The sequence below is a fragment of the Echinops telfairi genome, unplaced genomic scaffold, assembly GCF_000313985.2.
Source record: "Echinops telfairi isolate 266 unplaced genomic scaffold, ASM31398v2 ScPeMD7_655;HRSCAF=1070, whole genome shotgun sequence".
Taxonomy (NCBI): domain Eukaryota; kingdom Metazoa; phylum Chordata; class Mammalia; order Afrosoricida; family Tenrecidae; genus Echinops; species Echinops telfairi.
Genome location: NW_022104553.1, coordinates 24340799 through 24357331, shown reverse-complemented (window position 1 = coordinate 24357331; position 16533 = coordinate 24340799). Strand labels below are relative to the sequence as shown.

Below are 16533 nucleotides of genomic sequence, written 5' to 3'. Positions count from 1 at the left end.
TGCCCTCAGCTAGATGGCCGCTTGTTTATCTCCAAGCCTTTAAGACCCCAGACGCTGTCTCTTTTGATAGCCGGGCACTGTCAACTTTCTTGTGTGAACCTACTAGTGCAGGCGCTGTTACGGTCCATCTTTTTTTTTTCCTTTCCAGTTTCCAAATGGTAATTTTTTCAGATTGTTTGAACATTAAATATATCTGTGTTCACAATCCAAAATAGTTACCTAGAGTTTGCTGCGTGTGTGTGTGTGTGCTTTCAGTGTGTGTGTGTGTTTTCTAAACTCTGGCACTGTTTTCGGGGCCGTTCAGATGGCCCAGATACAGGTCAAGAGAGAGTTTTCTTTTTTATGCTGCCAGTTCTGAGCACTTACAGCTTTTGGTTTGTTGGGGTGTGTGGCTTTTGTGGTTTTTTTGAACTCTGTATTCTTTATTTGTAACAATTGTATTTTGGGGTTGTTTTTTTCTATATCCTTTAACTCCAAAGTTTTCTTTTTCCTCCCCCTCCCCCACCCCTCCTTCTACATTCACAGTTGAACCGGATTATTAGGAAAGGTGCCTGTATCTGCCCATCATATTGAGTCAGGGTCTTCTTCTTGCTTTGCTTTCCCCTCTCCCCTACCAAGCACGATGTCCTTCTCCAGGGACTGGTCTCTCCTGACATGTCCAAAGTACGCCTCGCCATTCTTGTCTCTAAAGTAGTGGTTCCCAACCTTCCTCATGCCGCGACCCTTTCATTCAGTTCCTCATGGGGGGGGGACCCCCAAGCATAAAACGATTTTCGTTGCTACTTCATCACTGTCATGTTGCCACTGTTAGGAACTGGCGACCCCTGTGAAAGGGTCCTTCAACCCCCAAAGGGGTCGCGACCCACAGGTGGAGAACCTCCACTCTAAAGGGCATTCTTGGCTGTACTTCTTCCAAGACAGGCGTGTTTGTTCATTTGACAACATGAGTTCAAACGGCGAAAAACCCTCAGGTCAGTGAGTCTGTGGCAATGAGGGAGGGACGACTCAGAAAAGGGAGCGAAAGTGGTTACGCGACTGACAGCACACCATCCACATCTTTACGCTGTAGGTGTAGAAACGATTGAATTGGTGTATGTGTCCCTGCACATTTTCTCCACAATGAAAACAATATAAATAAAATTTAAATGAAATAAAAGTCATCTGGTGTGTGTGGTGTGTGTGTGTGCGTGGAGATTTACAGCATCGGAAACCCTCTATAGGGTCGCTATCCCTGAACTTAGGAGCTCCATCCGGAACCGGGCTGCTGGTTCCGATCCGGCTGTATACTTAGCAGCTGTGGGACCCCTGGAGGACATCACCTCCCTGCACGCGGTGGTCCCATCTGGAATACGGATGGGACCAGTGATTGCACCCACCTCCTGGGACTGTGGGTAGGCACAAAGGCCCTGGGGTTGTGCTCAGCACACTGCGCACCAGGACTCCAGTGTGATTTCCAGGCAACAAGGAAGAGGGCAGAGGAGTGACCGGGAGTCATCTGCGTGGTGGGGAGGAGCTGGGAGGACCAGAAGTGGGGTGATGAGCAAGAGCGCTGCGGGGGCGGTGCTTTGGTGTGGAGACCCCTGCTTCTCTGGAGAAGTGGCCTCTAAGCCGGGAAAAGCACCCGGGGACAAAGAGAAGAGCCAAGACCGTAAAAGAAGAGGGACTGAGCTGTCCTCCACCCACAAGCACCCATCATGGCATGGTGCAGGCTCCAGAGAGCTTTGTCGAGGCTCGGAGTGCGGCAGCGTCTGGGGGAGTCACCTGAGAGATGGAGGACCCGTGTCTGCCTGGTGTGTGGCCGTAGCCTCTGTGGGTAGCCGGGCACTACCTAGTTCTTCCGGTCCCCTTGTTCTGGAGGCTTGTCTGGACCCTGGTGTTGGGCCTAGCATGTTGGAGGTGGATGGAAATCGTGGCTGGGCAAATGGCGGCCGAACCAAATACCTTAAAGCAGCGATTCTCAACCTGTGGGTCGAGACCCCTTTGGGAGTCGAATGACCCTTTCACAGGGGTCGCCCGATTCACAGCAGTAGCATGATAGTGATGAAGTAGCAACGAAAATAATTTTATGGTTGGGGGTGGTCACTGCAACATGAGGAACTGTCTGAAAGGGTCGAGGCCTGAGGAAGGTTGAGAACCACTGCCTTAGAGAGCGAGTCTCCTCGGGAGGCAGGGGACACACACCCTTCGCCTCTGTCACCCCAGACTGTTAAGCAATGATTGGTGCCCCACCCAGAAATAGTAATAAAAGGATTATGTCCAAGTCCTCACCCAAGACCTGTGAGCATGACCTTTGCCTGGAAGTTGGGTCTTTGGCGATGCTATCCGTTTGCATATGGTCCAGGTAGGCAGCTGGGCCTTTCCTTCTTCCTATCTGCCTGTGTCTGCAAACTCTGCTAAGACCTGTCCAGCATCCCAGTGACACACAGCCTCCCCGGACAGACGGGTGCAGGCTGTGCAGGAGGTAGGGGGGCCAGGAATTAGGGGCCATTGGCCAGGAATCGAACCTGGGCTTCCCAGATGGAAGATGAGAACGCTATGGAGTATGGCGGGTCCTCCTCCCACCTGAACGGTGTCCTGATACAAGAGAAGAGACACAGGTGGCAAGGGGAGCTGGCTATCTGCTGATGGAGGTTGATGCAGCCACAAGCCAAGGGCACTACAAGATTAGCAGGAATCTCCAGAAACTCCTTCTCAGAGCCTGCAAAGGAGTCAAGGTGGCTGATTTGGAATAATGGTACCAACCTCAAGAACCATGAGCTAAAGACGCCACGGTGGTTTTGCGTCGTGCTTGTTACGCAGCAGTAGCTAACTGAGACACAGAGTGCCCCGGTGGGGTGAGGGAAAAGGAGGGAAAAGACCTCCCCCTGATTATTCTCATTAAACAATTCGCCCGCTTCCGATTGGTTGATGAGGAGGTGACGTCCGGAGAGAGACGCAGGGCTCTGATGGGTGGCTTGTTTTTAAGACTTTATCATTAAAAAAAAAACAAAACAAAGTTGACATTAGAGAAGGGGATGGGGAGAGAGAACGGGGAGTGGGTGGGAAGGTGAAGGGAATCTCCCCAAATTGTCGGATCCTGGCCCTCCTCCCTTGACAGCCCAGCCCACTCCAGTCCCTTCTCTGTCCTGGAAGTGGGGCTTCCGGTCGCCATCTTCTGAAGCCTCAGGTCCAGGCCAGCTGAGGGGAGGGCAGAGGCGAGGCTCACAGCCTGGAGGCCCTGTCTTTGTCCTTGAGAGGCCCTTGAGGGGGCACTCGGGCCCCTGTGTCCTAGCAGGAGCCCCAGGGAGGTAGGCGTTGAGTGGGGGAGGAGCCTTCAGAGGTGGGGTCCTGGAGCCAGAGGACCAGGTGGGAACTGAGGCCGGGTGTGGATCACAGTCTGGAGGCTGGGGTCTGTGGAGAGGGGAGGAGAGGCCGAGTCAGAAGGGGAGGAGGGGTCCACCTCACAGCAGCCTGGGAGGTCCACCTCACTGCTCCCCTGGGAGCAGTCTCTGCTGGCTCCAAAGTAAGAGAGATGGAGCCAGAGAGTGATTAAGAGAAGAGACAGGGATTCTCAGAGAACCACAGGGGCAGAGAGAAGGTTAGAGAGAGCCACAAAGGGAAAGAGACAGAGACACGAAGAGAGAAGAGATGGCACAGAGACAGAGAGAGAGACTAAGGGAGAGACAGACAGAGACGACAGACGGAAGGGAGGAGATGGACAGAGAGAAGGAGAGACAAGAACAAGACAGAGACGGAGAGGGAGAGAAACAAAGGAACAGAGACAGGGAGAACAGGCTCACGGAGATCAAGGTAGAGACAGAGAGAGACAGAGTCACAGCCCTAACAGGCAAATGTTGTTTCCATGTGCTTCGTTGTAAGGGGTCCTGCTGGCGCCGTGGGTGACACACTGCTCTACTAACCTCAAGAATGGTGGTTCGAACCCACCAGCCATGGCGATTGAGAAAGATGAGACTGTCTGTTCCATGAAAAGATCTCCAGTCTCGAAATGCCAACAAGGGCCACTCACTATGTATCAGATTCAACTTGACCGCAGTGGGTTCTAGACGCTGTTGCTGCTACGTGCTGATGTCTGGATCCCGGCCCGCAGCAACTCTACAGAACAGAGTTGGGCTGTCCTCACAGGGGTTCCAGGCTGTGATTTTTATGGGGGCTGACGACCAGGTCTTCTGTGGAGCAGCTGGGAGGTTTGAACCACCAAACTTTAGGCGGGCAGCTGCGTGCTTCACCATGGTGCCCCCGGGGGTCCTTACCACAAGAGAGAGTGTGAGGAATGGTGATGTAGAGAAAGATGGCAGTCTACAGAGACAGACGCAGAAGCAGGCAGAGAGAAGAGAGAAAAGAGACAGAGAGGGAGGGAGAGAAAGAAAAAAGAGAATGGGGCTTGGGGAAGTCGCCTGAGAAGCCTCCGCCACCTTGTAGCTCCTGACCCCAGTGGCCAGCTGGCACCTAGACCAGGCTGGTCACAGCGATCGGTCACTGTGGACATGAGTCGTCCATGTGTCCACCAAGCTTTTTCCCGGGTCAGACACCCATCACCTCCCACCACCGGTAAGCGCTGGCCCCGGGCTCCTTTCCTCTCTCTCACTGAGTTAGTTAATTGTGCCAGCCTGGCCGATAATCACATGTGGTGCTGGTTGAAAGGCGGAGGGATAAATGGGTGGTGAAGCCTCGCCTTTCAAGTTCTCGGGTCTCTTGTTTTGTGATGGTTGAATCGGGTGCAGCTGCCTTAGCAGTTCCTTGCTTCAGCTTGCAAGATGGATTTCCTACAAGACATCCCCAAGGAGAAGCCGCATGGATCTATCCCGATGCAGCCCTGGGTGCTGGAGCAGCCGTGTGGAGACCCCTGCCAGTGCTGAGATGCTTACACGTTCATTGACTCAGCTTTCCTCCTGCAGTCGGCATTATTGCCTCTGTTTTGTGAGGTGAAGGACTTTGTGGACTGGTGTTGGGTATGGGTTAATGTTGGACTTGTGGGCTTGGGCAGCATTGGGTTGGGATGTTTTCGTGATGCACATTTTCTTTACATAAAACTCTCTCTTATATGTGAGTCTCCGTGGATTTGTTTCTCCAAAGTACCTAGACTAATACACTCACCCAGCCTGCCCAGGGCTAGCCCAAGTCCTCCCTGCTCCTCTGTGGGTGGTGAGTCCCCTGATTCCTAGGTACTCTACGTTTTTGCACCTGCTGGGCCCTCTATTGGATACCCTGCCTCGGTCCTTCCATTCTCCTGGCCTCATTTACAAAGCCCTCTCCTCCAGGAAGCCTTCCCTGAACCCACCAGTCCAGTCTGCATCAGATGCCCCCTCCTGCCGGAAACCCTCCCTGACTGCTGAGTTAGATATTCCCCTCTGGGATGCCCCAAATCCATCCCACCCACTCTTGGGTCATCACTGTCTGGGAGTGAGCCTGCCGTCTCCACTAGACTGTGTGCTTTGTGAGGGCAGACGTAGGCTCTCATGGTCAACGCCGGATCCTAGGTTCTGTCCAGCACAGGGTGGGGCACTGATAAGACTCAGAGACCATGTGTTGATGAATGAATGAATGAATGAATGAATGAATGAATGAAGAGATGGTAACACAAAGGCACTTGAACTTTGTCCTGAGGGTATCAGAGAGGCAAAGGTTTTCAAAAAGCCCCAAATGATAGTGTGTCAAGGTCTGAGCTGTGCTTTCGAAATTCTAGCCTGCCTCTCAGTGCTGTTCCTTCTGTTTTTATCATCTGGAAAATGAGATGGAGGGATGGAGGGATGGATGGATGGATGGATGGGTAGATGGATGGATGGGTGAGTGGATGTATGGATGGATGTAAATAGCACCAGTCTTTTCCTCTTATGTTGTCATGGAGACCACATGGATGCTCTTAAAAAGTGGGGCCACAATGTCCAAGCTCAAGAAAGTCTCAAGACCTAGGAGAGTAGAAGAATGTACCCCAATACCTTCTCCCCCAGTTCTGCCTGACAGACTCCTATTCACCCATCAGTGTCCCTGTCAGAGGCCACTTCCCAAGATGTCTTCTTTTGATGCCCACGACTGACCCCCTCCTCGGGCAAACTATGTCTTATTGTTTCAGTAGCCCCACCAGTTTCCAGTAACTCTTTCCCCACAAGACTAGAAGCTTCTTAAGAGTAGGACCCTCCCTGATGCATGTCTGATCCTGGGATGGAGTGAGGGTTGAGCTCATGCTTGGAGAATGGATGAACAGATGGAGGCTTGTGTGGGTAGACAGGAGGGTGATGCATGGATTATTAATGGACATGTGGGTGGGAAGATGGATGGAGAAATGGATGTGTGGTGGGTGGATGAATTAGTGTAGAGGTAGGGGCATGGGTGGGTGGATGTATGCTTGTACATAGGTGGGTGACTGATATATGGATAATTATCTGGGTCAGTGGATGAATGGATGGGTAGATTGATGGATAGGTGAGTGGACACAGATAATGAATGGATGAATAGATAATGGATATATGGATGGGTAGATTGATGGATAGATGGGCATATAGATAATGGATGGATAGATGGATAAATGGATGGGTAGCCTGATGGATGAATAAATGGTTGGATAGTTGGATGGGTAGATTGATGGATAGATGGGTGGATAGATAATGGATAGATGGATAAATAGATGGATGGAGGGATAAATAATGGATTATGGATGGATGAATCCCCAAATCTTCCCCAAGATTAGTCCACTACTGGCATGGGGAGATCCTAGAGAGGTTTGAGAGTTGCCTAGCCCCCACGCCCTTTTCCCACCCCACCCCACCCCCGCCCCAGACCTTAGACACTCACACATTTCCTGAATCCACCTCTATAGATAATGCCACTCTCCTTCTAAGTTCAAACTCATTCCCATCGATCCTGGAAAACAAAGGTATTTCCATCCACAAAAAGGGTAGTGGGTCTTCCCCAGTCACCCTCATTGGCCCCTAAGTCCCCACCCCCACCCCCACCCTCCCATCTCTTCCTTCACGGAGGCATCTTTCAAAGGGACTGTCTTTTGTCTTCAGTTACCAGTGAAGGGACCCCTCAACACAATGGGATGAAGCAGTGCCCACCCTGCGCTGTCCCCACTGGTCGGTGGTGGTTTGGCTGCCGTGAGTCCTGTAGTCTGTCTTGGTCTAGAAGCTCTACCGACACCTGCCCATGGTCACAGCCGCAACTCGCAGGCCTCACTGACAGACAGTGATGGCTCCTTATGGGGGACACTGGCTGAGAGTTGAACTTGGGTCTCCCAGATGGGAGGCGGAAGAGTTCTACCACTGAGTCCCCACTGCCCCTAGTGGTCTTTGAAGGAAGACAGGGGACTTTGAACGTGGGTTCTGTCTACCCCTTATGCAAACGAGGATCCTGCATTATCCATGAACTTCATCCCAGGAAAGGGGGTTGGGATGGGAATCCTGGTTTAGAGGTGAGACCTGGCAAGCCAGGGACGGGGCCTTACCTGGTGGCCTTCCGGTCACATGTGACTGAGTTTCCGTGTAGCCGCCGACGGGCTGGCTTTCTGGGCTGAAGGCTGCACCCTGCCCTGCGGAGGGGGTTGAGGGGTACAGACTGAGCTCCAAGATGCCCAAGTGCTGGCTCCCATCCTCCCTGGGCAGTCCCAGGCCTGCCTCCCCACCTTCTCCCTGTACCTGTGCGATTGGATTGATCGATCATCGGCTGTACAATTCGTCTCCGGGCGTTAATGAACCTGGGTGGGCGTCGTGGATACGGAGGGGTGTGTAAGGGGGAAGTGGGGCCGGGGCAGAGGCGGACCCAGAGACAGAGCGAGCCGGGGAGTTAGGCCGGGGTCCTCCAGGGAGCCGGGCCGCCTTCAGCACCGCGGACAGCGCCCTGCTCGGCCACTCACCAGTTGTTGACCTGCAGGATGGTGAGTCCCGTGTCTTGCGCCAAGTGTTTCTTTTGCTCCTCCGAGGGGTACGGGTGCTAGGGTGACCGGTATGAGTCACCCGGCCTGCTCGCTTCCGCCGGGGCCCCCAGGTGCGCCGGGCCGGGAAGCCAGCGAGGTGGAGCCCCTGGGTCTCTCTGGGGACCCCGCGGAGAGGAAGCTTCTCCAGCGCCTCCCCAACAATTAGAGGATAATGGTGGGCCCGCGAAGGGGAGCTTACTGGGGAGGGGGCTTCCGACCCACAGGCGAGAGAGGAGAAGCCCTGGCGACCCCCATCAGGGTCCCTAGGGAGTCTCTTTCCGCTTCCTCTCTCTGATGCTTCCCCCCCGCCTTCCTCTGGCTCTGACCCCCTCTCTGTGTCTGTCTGAGCCTGTCCCTGTTTGCTTATTTCTCTGACTTAATTTCTCTCTCTCTCTCTCTCTACTTTTGCATATCTTGTGCCTTTATCTCTGTGTCTCTCTCCCTACATCGGTATCCCTCCCATATCTCCCTGTCTCTTTCCCTTATCTCTCTCCCTGTATTTCTGGGCCCCTCTCCCTACCTCTCTGTGTGTGTCTTTCACTCCCCCCGCCCCTTCCCCCTGCCCCCGTGGATGGGTCTGTGGGTCTCTTTATCTCTCTGTGTCTCTTTCTCTCTATCTCTCCATCGCTCTCAGAGCCCTGGTGGCATAGCCCTGGACGAATTGGGCTGATAGCTGCAAGCTCGGCAGTTCGAAACCACCAGCAGCTCCATGGTTGGAGAAAGTCGGGGCATGCTACTTCTGGAAGCCACAGAAGCAGTTCTGCCCCGTCCTGTAGGGTTGCCATGAGTCGGCATCGACCGGAAGGCAGTGGGTTTGGTTTCTGGTTTTGTTCTTTTGGTCTCTCTCACTTTCTCAGTGCCTCTCGCCTTGTGTCTCTCGGTCTCTCTCCCTCAGCTCCATCTCTGTGTGTGTCTCTGCCTTTCTCCCCTTGCTCTCTCTATCTCGGTGTGCCTCTGTCTCTCTCCCTGTTTCTCTCTATGCATCTCTGTGTTTCTCTCTTGCCTTGCTCGGGTGGAGTCCTCCCTGAATCTCCATTTGTCAGCCTCTCCAAGACAGTGCGGTGCAGCGGCTAAGGCCACACCGTGGTGTTTAACCCACTTCTGGCTGTGTGACGTTGGGCATCCCCCCCGCCCCAACCTCTCTGGGCTTTGGTCTCCCCACAAGCAAAAAGGAGATACTCAGCCCGTCCCTCACAGAGTGTAGTTGGATGGGTGGGTGGTGAATGATAGATGGGTGGGTGGGAAGACTGTAGAGAGAAACGAGTGAGCTAAATACCATAAGTAGCTGACAGTGGCCTTAGGTGATACAATAATTAGTCTCTCTTTCCTGGAGAAGCACAGGAAGGAAAGGTCCAGAACTGGAGGAGGAACTGCCTCATACTTCCATGAACAAGGGCTTCCTTTGCCGTGAGACCAAAAGCAATGGATGGTGGGTGCCCAGTCACCATGATTGAATATTTTTTATCAAAGGTTCTATCCATGCATCCTGATCAAAAGGGGGGCGCATACAGGACAGACTTCCAAGTCCGCATGGAATCCAGACTTCCTGGATCCATGGAGGCGACAAGAAACTATGGCTCTGAGATCATCTTTCAATCTTAAACCCAAACATCCACTGAAGTCCTCTTGGTACCAACACTCCTCAATAGCTAGTTTCCATCGGGAACGTACATCTGCTTTCACTGTCTTTGTGAGACCAACTTGACTTTGGCAACCTGAAAGACTACATGAGGAGCGTAGGGGGCGGGGAGTCTGTGTGAGTCATGGTGACGGGATTTGGAAAAGGGCACGGAGGAAGAGAGCCACAACTTGAAGAACGCCACCAGCGTGTCAGTGAATTGCACATGTTTTCAAATGTGGGCTGGCGTGTTAGCGTTTGCCATTCATAGCTCCACCAAAAATGAAAATAAAGTAATGATAATACGATAGCTGCTGCAAGCAGGCCCTGCCACGCGGGAAGCACGCCTGGATTTGCTCTCCTCAGTCCTCATTGCTTGAAGAGTCTCTCTCAATCACCTCCCACCTCTGATGTCTCACGGGGCTCAGCTTCTGTGTGGCCACCCTTCACCATCTCTCTGTGCCCAGCCCACCTCCCGAGGGCCACAGGGCTCTCACCGAGAGATGCTGGAACAACCAGGCTCTCATGATGTTGGTGGCCACCTTGGGGAAAATCCCCCTCTTCTTGTTCCTCCGTCGCTCCTGATCCAGTTCCTCATCTTCTCCACCAGAGCTGGGGGAGGCCACGCTTGTGTCCAGCCCATCTCCTGAGAGGGGACAGGCATGCTGTGTGTGTGTGGACAATGAGGGGCCAGCGTGGACTCTAGAAGCCCAGAACCCTCCACCGTGACACCCCTTCACACCCCAGCATTCCTTCCCCCCTCCAGAAGCCCTACGTCCAGGCTAACTTCAGTCCTGATGGACTCTTATGTTTGTCCTCTGTCTCTCAGACTTCTCACCTTGGTCGCTGGAGTTGTCTCCACTCTGGGAGGCCAGGCCTCCGCTGGATGGACCCGGGGTCCCCAGATGTACAGATCCGCTGTCCTCGTGGTCTCGAATCCATGTATTGTTCTGGAAAACAGGAGTTGGAAGTTGGTGCCGAGACTCGGAGCACGATTTATCACGTGTGGTGGCGACCAGGAGCTCTGGAGCTGGGATGACAACAGGGTGTGAGGTCTGTCCTCCTTCCTGGATGCATGACCTTGGCTGCGTGACTTGACCTCTCTGCATCTGTTTCCCAAACTGGAAAATGGAGGGAGGGCGACAATGCTCTCGTTGAGGATTAAACGAGTTAATTGATGGAAATCCAAACGGGGTTGATTTCAGCTCGTGGTTTCAGAGTAGAAGGGCTCTATGCATCTCTCTGGTTCATCTTTGGAAAGTAGATGACCAGGCCTTCCTTCCGAGGCACTGCTGAGGGGATTCGAATCGCCAACCTTTAGTTAGCAGCCAAACACTTAGCTGCAGGTGCTACCGAGGGACTCCAAGTGACATAAAGAAACAGAAACATCAAGCTCACTGCCGTGCGTCCACTCTGATTCACAGAGACCCTGTGGGCAGAGTAGAACTGCCCCCTGTGGATTTCTGAGGCTGTAAATCTCTACGGGAGCAGAAGAAAGCCTTATGTTTGTCCTGTAGAGTCGCTGGTGGGATTGAACCGCTGACGGTGTGGTTAGCAACTCAACACATAACCCACTGCAGCACCAGGGCCCCTGGAAGACACACAGTATCACGCAATACAGTCCATGGCAACTTCTCTGCAAGCCTAGGGGCCGGATGTGTTTCGGCCTCTTTCGAATTTGCAGACAGTTAATCGGAGCTTATACTGCGTGGTTCCTAATGCCTGGAGGAGGGCCTGGGGCTATAACCTCGTCATCAGACTCATTTAACATTTCTGCCGCCAAATGGATGGATAGTTAACTAAGTGGAATAAATACAAGCTATTAATAGCCTCACATTCGTTCAGGTCAGGTTTGGTTCCAAATGAGTTTACACTAAACGTAAAGGAGGAGGAAAATAAATCATTCCGTTTGCAGAAGCTGTGGACTCTCCACAGTGCAGGGAAGAGAATCTGGGTCTGGTGACGTGACAGTGGTATCTCTAAACTCTCACACACTCTTTGGGGACCCGACAATGTGGGGGGTTCACTCTGTGCCCCTGCTCCGTGTCCCAGGCTGACCTACCCATAATGGTGAAACAGAAAACCTGGAACCATCCAGTAGATTCCCTCTCGTGGCAACCCCGTGTGTCACAGAGTGGAACTGCTCTGTGAGGTTTTCCTGGCTGGCGTCTTTATGGAAGCTGACAGCCAGGCCTTTCTTCCGCAGTGCCACCAGGTGGGTTTGAACCACCCACCTTTAGGTTAGTGGTTGAGTGCAAGGCAACTGCATCCCTGGAAGACTTATGAGTCACCCACATGGTGATAATCAGGACTCCCTTGTCATCTGGCTTTAAGGTTTGGGTCTATCATTAGGAGGCACCAACAAAACGGGGTGAGGATGAGGCTAACTTATTTGTCCCTGTGACTGCCATAGGTTGGCTGTGGGTAGGTCTCAGCTCTCAACAAACTGCTCTCTCTTTTCCAACACCCATCCATTGTGTCAAGCACATTTGTACAAAGGTTGCCATCATCATTTTCAAAACATTTTCTTTCTACTTGAGCTCTTGGTATCAGCTCCTCTTTTTCCCCCCTCCCTCCCCTGTCCTCCCACCCTCGTGACCCCTTGATAATTTATAAGTTATTATTATTTTCATATCTTACACTGTCCCCTGTCTCCTTCACCCACGTTTTTGTTGTCCATCCCCATCTAGTAGTGCACTTATATGTGTGTGTGAGTGTGTGCACCAGCACATGGTACTCCCACTATATCCTTCGTTGTGTCACTGTCGCAGAGTGGAGGTGTGAATGATGTGTGCATTTGTGTGCCCTGTGGGAAGGCCATCTAATCGTGACTGTGTCTGAGGCCGTGTGCTTTGGTGCATGTGTGTGACTTAGTGCTATACCCAGCTATGTCTGATCGCGGCTCAGATAACATCTTGTGGCCCACCTGGTCTTGGAGGCTGGGGCAGGAAGATAAGCAGTCCTCAAGGTCCCCCCTGCAGCCACCATCCCGATCCTCGATGACCAGGTCGATGGGCATCTTTCCCTTGAGGCAGGTGATGTAGCGGTGACAGAAGTTGTCGCACAGGTCATGGACCTGGGGGGGCACCGGGGTACTTGGGGGGCCACCCGGGGGGCCAGGGCTGGGGTGTACAAGGACGAGGGTGGTATTCTGCTCCAACTCCAGTGGGGAAAGAGCCCAGAGGAGGGGTGGAGCGTGTGAGAGAGAGAGAGAGAGAGAGAGAGGCAGGGGACTGGGAGACAAGGTGAGGGTGTGAGGAGAAGTGTGAAGCACTCACCTTCTCCAACTCCAGCAGATGGAACCGGAGTACCTGAATGGCCTGGATCATCTGTAAACAGCAACCAAAAAAGAGACGGAGGTGCAGAGAAAGAGAGAGAGAGAACACGGACAGCCAGGCAGGAAAACAGAAAGAACGAGGCAGAATGACGAAAGCCGTAGACAAAGCAAGAGGGACAGAGACGGAGCAAAGGGGGAGAGAGAAAGAGACAATGCCACAGGCGCGGAGAGAGGAAGAGAGAACGAGCGATAGAGACCAGAATTAAGAACGAGAGAGGATTAGATGGAGAGGCAGAGAAAAGGTGAAGAGGGCAGAAAAAGGGTCATCACAAGAGGAGTGAGCAACAGGAGGAGCTCCTTCTATGCCCCACCGTTTGCTCTTTGGGGCCTCCACTTCCACTTCCCAGAGTCCTTTGCCAGTAGGCTTGACCAATAGGAAGTCTTGGAGGGAGTTTGGGAGCCCAGCAAGGGGAGAAACCAGAGTATCTCTCCTTCCCTCCCCTCCCCACCCGTCTCTTGTTCTCTGGTGGGTAGCAGAGGCTCCCTGTCATGTTGTCCAGGTTGCCTCTGCTTCCCATTGACTTCTCAACGCCCAAGCACCTTGATAGCTTGGGCGCTTGTTTTCTTACAGGCACTGTTCTGGCCAATAGAACATTGTTGTTGTTAGTTGCCGTGGAGTTATTACTTTAAAAACATTACGTTTTTTAATTTTTTAGTTGTGTTCAGCTCACGGTGACCTTATCTATGAAGGAACTTCAAAAAACGTTCAGGGGTGGGGAGGGGCTAAAAATCCATGGACTTTGCATTCCATTCCCCCACCTAAGTCCCCTTGGGCAACAGAAGGCGACACAGCCCAGGCTTGCTTCATCTCCACAGTGTCCGCTATGTTTGAGCCCGTGGACAATGTAACAGCTCAGGCTCAGGGAGTTCTGATCTGTGCAGTGTACTGAACGTTCGCCTTGCACCGGCTCCTGAAGTCCTCTCCGTGGTCCTCCAGCGGAAGTGACAGATACACCACCCCTCACCGTCACGGCAGACGGCAGCCTTCAGCGTGGCTTGCACGGGAGTGGAAACCACAACCCTCAGACCTGGACCGAGAAACCGCATCCACGATTCATGGACAAAGGATCGGCGTGGCCAAGGGGGGCCTGCCTTGCTTGGCCCCCCCGCACTCTGTGGAAGTAGTGGTCAAGAAATCCAACCGTGCATCACGCTTGGGTACACCCGCCGGCGCCTGACCTCTTTCAGGGGTTGAAGACCGAGAAGGTCACCTTGAAGACTAAGGTGCGCCTGACGGCAGCCGTGGCCTTTCCAGTCACCCCCGCCCCCAGGCACGTGGGAGTTGGACATTGAATACAGGAGACCCAAGGAGGCGAATCGGTGCATTTGCATTTCGGTGCTGGCAAAGAAGATCGGCAGGGTCGCGGACTGCCAAAAGAACAAGTGGATCTATCTGGGAAGAAGCATGCGCAGAACGTTCCTTGGCATCGAGGGTGGCAAGACTTCATCTCAAGGACACTGGGCATGTTAGCAGGGAGACCAGTCCCTGAAGAAGGACGTCACGCGTGGGAAAGTAAAGAGGAAGGCCCTTTGACAAGGTGGACTGGCACCGTGGCTGCATGGACGGGCTCCAATACAAGAACAACTGGGAAGACGGTGCCAGGCCAGGCGGCGTTTCTCTCGATCGCTCGCCAGGTCGCTATAGGTTGGAACTGACTCAGCGGCAGCTAACAACAACAAGATTTTGCAGGTGAGGAAAGTGGGGTTCCACGAGGTGGGGTGACGGGTCCTGATTCACAGAGGTAGAAGGTGGCGGGACTGGGAAGCAAACACAGACCCCCGGGGTTCATGTTCTCATGCTCTAGGCTACAGTGACCCCCTGGGTGGGGAACACAGTTCACCCACTCAGGCCCTACCCAGAAAGTGGGTGGTTCCGCCTTTACTCGGTCACGCCTTACAAGAAAGGCCTGGTGTGATCTCTTTCCTAAAGCTCATAGCCCCGGAGAGCCCAGTGGAGCCCAGGTCTACTCTGATACACACGAGGTCACCAGGAGTCAGAGCGGGCTGGAGGGCAACTGAGACGCTGCAGAAGGGAGACCAGGTGGCCTCCTCCTCCACCCAGGCCCAGGGCTGTGGAGGGTGGGACAAGGGACCCTGGGGAGGGCCCGGCTCTCACCAGATTGTCCAGCTCTGGGTTGGAGGAGAAGAGAGGCCTCTCGGAGCGGACCTGGGAGGGCGAGAAAGAGGCCAGGAGGGCGCATCCAGGCTCCCGCCCCTCCTATCTGGCTCTCCTGACACGCGGGGGAGGCGAGGTACGGGGTGGGGTGGGGGGGTGGCCCACCTGCTTGGCGAAGGCAGCAATGTCCTCGTTGAAAGAGTCCGATGAGCAGACGTCTCCTCCAGGCAGTGTGCCCAGCCCAACCCCAGCTCCATCTCGGGGTGAGCACGTGGCCAATTCACACTTCTCAAAGACCAGCGCCAGGAGCGGGAAGAGGGGGTGTCTGTGGAGGTCAGGAAGGGGAGAGTTAATGGGGGTGGGGGGCGCAGGTGGCAGAGGACTTGTAGAAGGGACAAGAAGAGGTAGAGAGACTTGGAGAGATGGAGCTAAAGAGAGGCACGGTGCGATGGAGACGTAGAAAAGTAGCGTGGAGGTAGAGGCACAGAGACGGCCATCGAGAGGCAGAGACAGAGAGGCGTGGAGACAAAAACAGAGGGAGACACAGAGGGGCAGGGACAAGGCGAGGGAGAAGAAGATAAAGGCAGGCACAGAGAGACTTGGGGAAAGCCAGAGGCACCTCCCCCAAGCCCCCCCTGGGACCCTTAGCCTGGTCCCCACTCACCCATAAATCTCATCCTTCTCCTTCTTCAGCCCATCATTGTCCAAGCCCTGGGCTGGGGGCTGAGGAGGTCGGTGGGCACTGTAGGGCCCCGGGGCTCTTGTGGTCTCTGTGAAGCCAGCCAAGGCTGCAGGGCCGTCCACGATGCTGGAGTAGTGGGGCAGCTCATTGTACTGGAACCGGGGGGTGGTGGGTGGGCAGAGAGAGGGAACCCAAGTGAGCAGCTACTGAGACACCTCCTCACCACCTACCCCAGGAAGCCTTCTTCCCTACCTATGAAGTGTCTGAGCCCCCACCTTCTTACCACCACCACCCCAGATGTCCCATGGGGCTGGACTCAGGGTGAGGGTGGCATCCAATAACCTTCCCTTGTCCCCTGGGACTGTGACAGATGTCTCATCGGGGGTCTCAGCTGTGTGGCCAGCTGAGGAGGACCCAGAGGAGAGAGACAGTGGAGGTCTCCGATCTGAGGGTGGGCCGGGAACCAGGATGGTGTCTGGCGGTGGGCATCTTGCAATTCCTCCCAGAGTGAGGAGGGGGAGAGGAGAGATTCCTAGAGAGGCATGGGGCAGGGTGGGAGATGTAGGAAGACAGGCACCCAGAGACAGAGATGGGGGAGATAGAGAGGAAGGTGCAAGGAGACAGAGAGAAGAACAGAGGAGAAAGGCAGAGACATGGGAGGGGAGGAGACAAAGAGAGACAGAGACATGGGAGAGGCAGAGGCACAAAAAGAGATTCTGGCCCCAGGGCACTGCTCTGTGCACACACCTGTACACAGAGGTTTGTTTGCACACTCTTCTCCTCGCAACTTCATTGCATCAAACATGCACCTCTGAGCACCCTAACTGCTTCGGTTGCACCCCACACACCACGTGTGTGCACCACACACACA

The 16533-nt window shown here is 54.0% G+C and overlaps 1 protein-coding gene across 1 annotated transcript in view; it reads right to left on the bottom strand.

The window, feature by feature from the left end:
* Nucleotides 1-3002: 3002 nt before the first annotated feature.
* MEIS3 (Meis homeobox 3) overlaps nucleotides 3003-16533 on the bottom strand; it is a 15226-nt gene continuing 1695 nt past the window's right edge. The window contains exons 3-14 of the mRNA XM_045292657.1: nucleotides 15645-15865; nucleotides 15146-15305; nucleotides 14981-15031; nucleotides 12806-12856; nucleotides 12454-12603; nucleotides 10366-10477; nucleotides 10025-10173; nucleotides 7850-7926; nucleotides 7632-7690; nucleotides 7442-7525; nucleotides 6790-6858; nucleotides 3003-3390 (exon numbers count right to left, since the gene is read on the bottom strand). Coding sequence (XP_045148592.1) covers nucleotides 6809-6858; nucleotides 7442-7525; nucleotides 7632-7690; nucleotides 7850-7926; nucleotides 10025-10173; nucleotides 10366-10477; nucleotides 12454-12603; nucleotides 12806-12856; nucleotides 14981-15031; nucleotides 15146-15305; nucleotides 15645-15865 — 1164 coding nt within the window. The 3' untranslated portion in view covers nucleotides 3003-3390; nucleotides 6790-6808. The remainder of the gene's footprint in view (nucleotides 3391-6789; nucleotides 6859-7441; nucleotides 7526-7631; nucleotides 7691-7849; nucleotides 7927-10024; nucleotides 10174-10365; nucleotides 10478-12453; nucleotides 12604-12805; nucleotides 12857-14980; nucleotides 15032-15145; nucleotides 15306-15644; nucleotides 15866-16533) is intronic.